At 28.6% G+C, this 9,632-nt stretch overlaps 1 protein-coding gene across 1 annotated transcript in view; it reads left to right on the top strand.

Moving 5' to 3' along the window:
- The first annotated feature begins 809 nt into the window (after window positions 1-809).
- LOC111622838 (phosphatidylinositol 4-kinase type 2-beta-like) overlaps window positions 810-9,632 on the top strand; it is a 30,961-nt gene continuing 22,138 nt past the window's right edge. Inside the window, exons 1-3 of the mRNA XM_023365262.1 lie at window positions 810-1,026; window positions 1,257-1,457; window positions 3,233-3,364. Coding sequence (XP_023221030.1) covers window positions 856-1,026; window positions 1,257-1,457; window positions 3,233-3,364 — 504 coding nt within the window. The 5' untranslated portion in view covers window positions 810-855. The remainder of the gene's footprint in view (window positions 1,027-1,256; window positions 1,458-3,232; window positions 3,365-9,632) is intronic.

Here is a 9,632-nt window from a genome sequence, read left to right on the forward strand (position 1 = left end):
CCCGAGGTTATGGTTACCAACTTTCGGCAGAGATACGGATCTTTTGACATTGAGGCTAATCCAAAAGTAGAGAGCTTTCTGTTTACACGAGAAAGAACCGGCTTGCATATTTAAAACATTCTCTGGGAAATTCGAGTCAAATGGCTTTTTTTAAAAAAACTTTTCGCCCTGTGGCCTCTTTTAGCAAGCCCATTATGGGTTCGCCAGACCCATGGGGGAGCCGGGTGATGAAGGACGGGGCCCGACATATCTGGACGGACTCGCCTCCGAAAAATCCCTGGGATTTATCGACCCGTCCAGATTCGAACCCGGGTGTCCCAGAGCGGTTGGCTGTCACCTTGACCGGGCGACCGGGAGGTGAGGGACGGGGTCCAACATTCGGGGCCGATGAATAAATTTAAATTTTGTAGCGCAATACGTTTATGGATGTAGATGACATAATTTTCATACTGTCTGTTATACGGATATTTTATTTTGTTAAAATTAATCATTTATAATTTTAAATTAACTGAAATACAGTATTTATTTCATTCCAAGTAACATGTCAGTTAAATAAAAATTAAGTTTACCGAATTAATTAATTTTTGATTTAATATTCAGAATAAGAATTCTGCTACTTCATCACATTTGAGATATTTAAAATAATTTATTATGAATAATAACCGTTTATTTTTATATTTATTTCCGTAAAAATTACAAAAAAAACTAAATATATATTTTTAAATTCATCGTTTAATAAAAAAATTATTTTCGCGAGATGGCGTAGTTATTTTGTTTGTAAACAAGAAATATTATTAATGCACCGTTAGAGCGCGCATTGTCGCTCACCTGTTCTGTCACCTGGCAAGTTACGTTATGGCAGAAATGCAGAACTATGCCAGTTTCAATCTCAATACTTTCCCCAATGATCCCACCTTCTCGGGTATCATGAGAGATGCGGAAATTGCTATCGAAAATGGATTTTTACCGGAAAGAATATATCAGGGATCTAGCGGTAGTTATTTTGTGAAAAACTCTGATGGAACGGTGAGAGTCGTAAATGCTGAATGTATTTTTTTGTTTTTTGTTTAATGAGATTATTTATATATACATATACACACATACACACACTTATATGGGTGATGTCTTAAATGTTACTTGTATATATACATATATATTATATTATTTTAGTTTTACTTATGAATATGTTGAGCTATCAGGATAATGGTGTTAATTTTTAAAAGTTTTTCCTCATTTAAGTATAACTTTTTAAATAGAAAACAATTGGAATATTTAAACCTAAAGATGAAGAGCCTTATGGAAGACTTAATCCAAAATGGACTAAGTGGATGCATAGGTTATGCTGTCCTTGCTGTTTTGGACGTAGTTGTCTTGTTCCTAATCAGGGCTACTTGTCTGAAGCCGGAGCATCTGTGGTCGATGGCAAATTAGAGCTCAGTATTGTACCAAAAACAAAGGTCTGTATTTTAAATAATAAAGAAAGTATCCACAAATATTTTTTATCTTTGTTGGTTTTTAATGATGTCGATGTCATAACTTTTACATTTATTTCATTTTAGATAAAAGTATTAGCATTTAGTATATCAAATATACTCTCGGTAATTAGGTGCATTAATTATTATGACAGATTATAAAAAATATTGTAGAATGTATGATAGAGTTTTACGTACATTTAAAAAGAAATTCAGTATAGACTTTTGCAATGACTTTTGATAATTATAGTAAAAAAATTCAAGTAATATAAACAATTTTATATAAACAGTTTTGTTACTTCTATCAATTTATCGAAAAATATCTTATCTTTTTAGTATAAGCTTTAGAGAAAAATTTAACTCATAAACTTTTTTTATAGTTTTGAAAATCTATTAGTATGAATCACTCAATTTTTTCAGATTTTAATTAGTATTATGAAAAGAAGAATGTTTGTTTTTTGTTAATCTAAAATTTAAATTTTCAATGTCTACTTGAGTTTTTATATTAAAACATTACACATATTACAGACATGTTAAACAAACAAGTAATAATATATAATTGAACAATAAATCATTTATATGATTCATAATCTTTAGATAATTCCTGATATACATTAAGTAATTACATGTAGAGTTATCTGTTTAATTTCTGCCTAGCGTATCATTTCAGTTTTAATATTTTTATATTTAATTGTCTTTGTATGCATAAATAATTTTATTATAAATGCTTTCAGATAGTTGAATTATGAATTTAATTAAAATTTATATATTTCATATTTCTCATATATTACATCTTAGTAAACATGAAATTTGAAAAATATATGATAGAAAAAAATATTGTGATTGCAATGTTAAATTAATTTAAAAATTTAAATTAACATTCAAAAATAATTTACAGCTTTTTTTTAAAAGTAATTTTATAATACTTCTTTATATCTTGATAAGAAAATATTGTAATAAAACAATTTTATTTTTAAAATGTTCTTTCTTAAGCCATTTTTGAAAGTTGTTCACTCATATTTATTAATATAAAATAAGCATAATTTAATGTTTTAAAAATTTAAAATATAAAATTACTTATGATTTAATAAACTTTTACATTTGCATTATGTAAATTAAATATTTATCAGTATATTTAATTTGTATAACTAAATATTTCTACAGATATTTCATTCTTATCAAAAGTTAATTGTTCCCATAAGAGATTTTAATATTGAAAAGCATTATTTCTTTTTTACTTTAATATTAGCTTTTATAATGAACATTTTTCAATTTTTTTTTTTTTTCAAATTTTACTTTAATTTAAGATATATACTCGTATGCATTAATATTAAACATTAACTCTTTTGTATAATCAAACAGAAAATATATTATATATATGCAAGTCATCATTAATTTTGATTATGTGTGATATATACTATAATTTTCCCTTTGGGATAGCCTGTTAAACTTTCATTTTACTTTAGATTCAATTGAATTTAAAATATAACTTTTTTTATTCTATATTTGAATAATTATCAAAAATATAATCCTTTTAATCTAAGATGATTATTCTAAATATTTATTTAAATATTTATTTTAAGTCTAGTTAAATATTTATTCTATTCTAAATATTCAGCTGTGTATAAAATTTTAAAAATAATATTACATATTTATTATTAATATTTTGAAATGTGATATGACTTTGCTTACTTATTTAATAGAAATTATTATTTATGTGATTTAAATCATTTTATATTATGATTAATAATTCTGAAAAGGTGGTGAAATTAGCCAGTGAAACTTTTAATTACACTGCACTTGATAGAGCAAAATCTAGAACAAAACGAAATGTTTCGGAAAGATTTCCAAAAGTAGGACGTCATTTTCACAGAATAGGACTTCGTCCAAAAGTAAGTAGTAATTTTTCTTTGACTGTAAGTGTGAAATATTAATTCTAAAGTAGTTATCATTTAATGTTTAAGCAATTAGTTTTATAAAATAAAAAAAAGTTGAAATGTCTTTTCTCATATAAAGTAAATTAATTTATATATAATTATATAAAAAGCAAGCAAAAGTTATATATTAATAATTGATATAAACTGATAATAAATATAGCTTTAAATTGATTAAATAAATGTACAGATATTTATGTAACTTGGACTAAAGTTAGGCATTTTAGTCATCTTGTATTAAATTTAATAATTAAAATTAGAATATTCTAAAAGGAAAGGTTGATTCAGTGTGGGACTCAAACCCACAGCTTCTAACCATGTAGATGTGTTCAAATTATATGACCAAGTATTCTGTTCAGTCTTTGTTTCCATACTAATTAATTTAAAAGATATAACCTTATGGGTCATTTCTGCAATAATATCATTTGATTACTAAATTTATATATAATATTAATTTGTTATTTATATATAAATATTTTATAAATAAAAAACTAAATAGCTAACTTATTTAAATAAATAAAGTATGACAATGCACAAATTATGAATAAAGACAAACAAAATCAGGTACTGTAATAAATTTCAGGTGTTTTAACTTAATTAATTTATCAAATTGACCAGTCATTATGAAAACTGCTATCACCTAGTCGAGCAAAGTGATGGTAATACGTTGAGGAGTGATCATCCAACATATGCTAGCCAATTAGCACTCGCCAATCGGCACTCGCCAATCACTGAGTTGCATGCGCATGAGTCATTGAGTTGCATTTAGTACTGAATATTAAATTTATGTAACCACTAGTTAATCTTGTGTGACATTTTAACTGTACTTTTGTCTCTTAAAATAGTGTTTTCTTTGTTGACAAAAGTAACGATCATGGAGCGATCATTAAGTGATATGAATAATTGCTTCAACAACTGATTTAAATGAGTTAATAGCAGAAAAAGGTCAGAACAATGAAATTTTTACAAAATCAGCATATTTGTCAATGATACAAAAAGTGAGAGTCAAAAATGAAAGTTACTTCTAAGTTACTGGAAGAATATCAGTGTTTACATAGATATGATGTTGTATCTATTAGAAATTTAGAAAAATTAATTATGCCTGTAAAAGAAGGTAATGAGATGAAATATTACATTCACACTGAAGAAATATTTCAGATATTGCATGATGCCCATATTGCTATTGGACATGGTGGTACAAACCGTGTGGAAAAGAATTAAGTACGAAATATAAAAATATTACAAGAGAGATGATCATAATTTATTTCAACTTATGTGAAATCTGTCAGAAAAAACAATGTTTCTAAGAAAGGTTTGGTAGTTAAACCAATTTTATGTAATGAAATGAACTCAAGATGTCAGGTTGATCTTATAGATATGCAGTCGCAAGCCGAAGAGCAATATAAATTTATACTTGTGTATCAAGTCCATCAAACTAAATTTGTTCAACTACAACTGTTAAAAATCAAAAGGGCTGAAGAAGTAGCATATGTTCTTTTTAGACAATTTTACAATTTTCGATGCACCGAGTATTCTACAAAGAGATAACAGTTGAGAATTTGCCAATAATGTCATCAAAGAAATGTGTAATATTTGGCTTAAAAATGGTGCATGGAAAGCCCAGGCACTCACAAAGTCAAGGTTTGGTAGAAAGATGTAATCAAGACAAAGAAAATATGCTTAGTTCTTGGTTGGAGACTAACAATACTAACAAATGGTTGGAAGGATTACGTTTTGTACAACTGATGAAAAATCGAGCACATCATACTGGTATAAACTGCAGTCCCTATGAGACCATGTTTGGAGCAAAGTTAAAAGTTGGACTAAAGAATTTTATACCCAATGAATCGTTGACCAGTGTTAATACGAAGGACTGATGTTAATATGTTAACATTGTTTATTAAAACTAGAGAGACTTTTTAAAACTATCGACAAAGTAAGTCAAAGTTGCTCAAACTCTGAAAGATCAGGTACCGTCGAAGAAAACATTATAAAAGATTATTTGATAATGCTACCCTCACATAGTAATATAACTGATGAAGTTCAAAGATCTACATCGTCTTCACATGAAAAAGATCTAAACCAAGATGTTATTAGTATTACAGAATTGGTGAATGAAGAAGAAAAAATCCAAACAGTTGATCCAAAAATAGAAGAAAAAAATAAGAAGTGTGTCTAAAACAAGGGAAATGGCTTTGTTTAATCTCAAAAAGCAAACAGAAAAAATGATTGATACATCAAATTCCAAATACACAGCAGTTAATGTTGGTGATACGGTAAGGATTCGTGTACCAGATGTAGATTGAGCCCGTAGTGATGGAAAAAATATTTTAGGTGTCATTGTTGTGGTTAACGATAAAAATCTTTACAAACTGGGAACCAAACATGGCATATTAAATCTATTTTATTCCAGAAACAAATTTACTGTTTGTAAAGAAAACTTCATTTCTGTTGGAGATGTACTTGGGTGTAGAAATTTTGCTTAGAGAATGTGCAAGAATGTCATCAATTTCTGGAAACCATGGCTATAGTTGATGCTGCTGCAAAATTGGTTGCAAATCTAATAGATGTAAATGCTACAAAGAAAAAAATTATGTAATTACAAATGTCATCAAAATCTTAATTACTTGAATAAATAAACTAAAAAATGTTTAATTTTTTATATAATGTATACCAAANTATTCAGTACACTTAAAGGATATTTTTTTGGTAACTGATTTTAATGTGTTTTGTTTATATGATGGTAATTTAAGTTCTGTAATGTTATATAAAATTTATAAATTTTTCTGTTATTCATTGAACATGTTAAATTAACATAGTTTTACTAATTTAAAGTTATATCAATTGTTATCTATTTACAATTATGTAAAACAATGTTTGTATTAATAATGTTGCTAAGAGTTTTGTAACCCCTTTTAAAGGTGAAAGCCGTAACAAATAAACGATTGATTATTATTCAGTGTTGTATGGAAATGTATCCACTTTTATAATAGATATAATTATCCATATTATAGAAGCTGTATATATTTATTTATTGATTCATACAAATATTTGATGTATTATTATTTTTTATTATGTCTAATGTAACTGACAAAAAGAAATAAATGAGGCAGTTACATGAATCAGTGAACAAGCATGAAAGAAAATGGGGCTATGTTTACTTCTTTATAAGTAGATTTTTATCATATAGTGTACATACATTTTTCCAATCACAAAATCACTAATATTACCAATTTTCAGTAAGACTGATTGATAGTGATGATGTATTATTAAATTTTTTAAGTGCTAGAGGTACCATAATTTTCTTGCATATTATTACAGTGGCATATACCTCTCAGAAATTAGCCAAAAAGAAAATAAAAACGTCACATAATCCACACTTCCAAAGTTTCCATTGAACATCAACCTAACTCAATGCAGTTTAGAAGGCATTATCTCAGATATTTCTTTTTTTTTTTTTCATTTTATTTCATTAGTAATTAATAATTAATTGTTGGAGTAATTATAAAACAAATTAAATAGAAAAACATTGAATATTTGAGAAAGAGTGACCTAAACTGTACTGTACAGTACATTAATTCAGTGAATGGTTCCACTGAACAAGTTGATACCACTTTATATTCTTGACATATTCATGTTTCTATTCACATAACTCAAAGACTAGGCACCCTAGGAGTGAGATCTGAGCTAACAAGGGAATTGCATGACATTGGGGTTACCAATTTTGATCAAACTTGGTGAGGATATAATGCATCCCCAACAAATAAGATGTGTCAAGCAGTATGGCACATTACTCAAAATTTGCATAATCACTTAAAACCTTTAAAATTTCCACTGTCTTGTAGGTTGACTAGTGGCTTGATGGGGTGTGCCAGTTTCATAATTGGGAGGTTGGTTTTTGAATCAAGATTCAAAAACCAACCTCCCAATTATGAAACATTGAATGAATTTTTTTTTCTCTAAAATTATAATATTCACTTTATTCTTGGCATTTTTAGATTTATTGTCAGAGAAAAACTAATTTATTTTTAGAAAACTACAAATGTACCATGAACAGAGTAATAAAACAATAAAATCAATGGTTTCAAGTAACACATCAATGTCAAAAGCAGTTAAGAAATGCTAAACTTCTAACTAACAATATTTATTTAAAAACAACAAATTTTCTGTATTTTTATGTATATACTTAATCCATCAACAAAGCCATTATTTAACCTAAATGTTTCTATTATTGAATGTTTGTTTGTTAAATAACAAAATGATGGCTTCCATTTCTCTTTCTAACATTGATAGCACAGAAGAATCACTGCAGGACAATATTGCAAAATTATATTTAAATGATTCTCTAACATATTGTGAAAATATCTTTCAAAATCAAGATCTAATCGCAGCTGAGATCTAATCGTCTCAATTTTGGAACTTGCAAAGATAGTAGGAGAAAACATTTGCTGAGTAAATAATCAATATATTGGAGAAAATAAATTAATAGATTGTGATGAACTTATTCATATTTATGAAAATGACAAAATCTTTTTGTAACACTGTTGTCAGAGAGTATGGCATCATAAAAATGTCTTTTTTATTAACAGAATTGATCTTGAATAACAATTTTGTTTATATCTTTTCATCTTTCCAAATAAATTGTAAATAAATATGTATAAATCCCATATGTAGGTACTTGAATATTTGCAGATAATTATTAAATAATTATAATAAATTTAAAAATACCAAGAATAAAGTAAAAATTATAGTTTTAACTCAAATCTTCTTACGCATATACTGGAGAATGTATAAATTAACTCCTAAACCTTATAACTCCAGTAATAAACATTTAATAGCAAACTAACATTTTCAACCGTACATTCGGTCTTCTTCAGGTTTAAAAAACCAGTTATATTCGAACATGTGAATGCATAGAACAAAAATNACGGATTAATTGCATTTGCATTAATTTCTATGGGAAAAATTGCTTCGGTTAACGAACAATTCGGTTAACGAATGGAGTCGCGGAACGGATTAAGTTCGTTAACCGGGGTTCCACTGTATATATGTTACTGTGAAAGACTGAAATTAGAGAATGTTGGTATTAATTGTTTCTAAATATATTTATATAGTAAAACCTGTCTATGGCGACCACCCACGGTTCCTTCAAAAAGTGGTCTTTTAGACAGGTGGTCCTGTAATAACGTATTTCCGTACGTATTTTGCGCACTTTTCAGCCATTTCTATTAAGCAAAACTCGAGGCGAGCAAAAATAAGCCAATTTTTTCAACAATAGGACTATATTGGTATTGTATTTTATTCTTATCGGATAAGTCGATTTACGGGAGTCGTCGTGATTTTATAAGACAGATTTAATTAATACCAATATTTTAAAGATTAATACAATACTCGCATTTTCTCAATTATAATGCACACTATCTTTTTTCCGACTTAATTAAATTCGACTCGGTTGTTTTCGTTCGCTCCTGTGTTACGTGTATTACGTCATTGATGTACAAGCGCGTCGTATCTCTACATCACTTTGATTTTGTTATTCGTTAGTTTAATCTTATTTTAACTTTAAAAATACCGCTGTATTATAAACGACTCAACTGACCAGATACTATGGTACGAATAACTCTTTAATAATACAACTAAACACTTCTACATCCAGCTGGTTACTTCCAGCTATCTCGCTCGCTTTCTCTCCCGCCACCTCGGCACCTCTCGATTACATTTCCTTTGTTTTAAATTGTCAACATATATTATATTACATTTAATGTTTATCTAAATCTTCAACATATATTACATCTCCCCCTTCTCTTTTACGGCTGATAATCCAAATACCGTCTTGGGATTCGTATAGGTCTGCCACTACGGGTTTTAGGAAGGTCCTCTTCACCCGGTGGAGAGTTTTGTTTGATTTCTAGCGTTGGTTCATAAAGTTCCCTATTCCCGGATCCTGTTCCATTTTCCGTCCTGGGAGTTTCTTCTTCGGGAGTATTCTGGTTGGATGATCCAGTCGATTTCTCCTCATCGACGATCTGCGGTTCGTCTTCCAGGGAGACTGTCTGGGGAATAGACGATGGGTGTAAATGTATTCTGTTCCTGCGGAACGTGCCTCTCGGAGTTTCGATAATGTAAGATCGTGGAGTATGGTGAGCCTCCTTCACCTTTCCATATGTTCGCATATCTGACACCCAGACTGGCTGTCCTAACTTCAACCGTGGAAGAGTTCTTACAC

Source organism: Centruroides sculpturatus, unplaced genomic scaffold (genome assembly GCF_000671375.1).
Source record: "Centruroides sculpturatus isolate CEXI.00-Female unplaced genomic scaffold, Cexi_2.0 scaffold332, whole genome shotgun sequence".
NCBI classification, from domain to species: Eukaryota; Metazoa; Arthropoda; class Arachnida; order Scorpiones; family Buthidae; genus Centruroides; species Centruroides sculpturatus.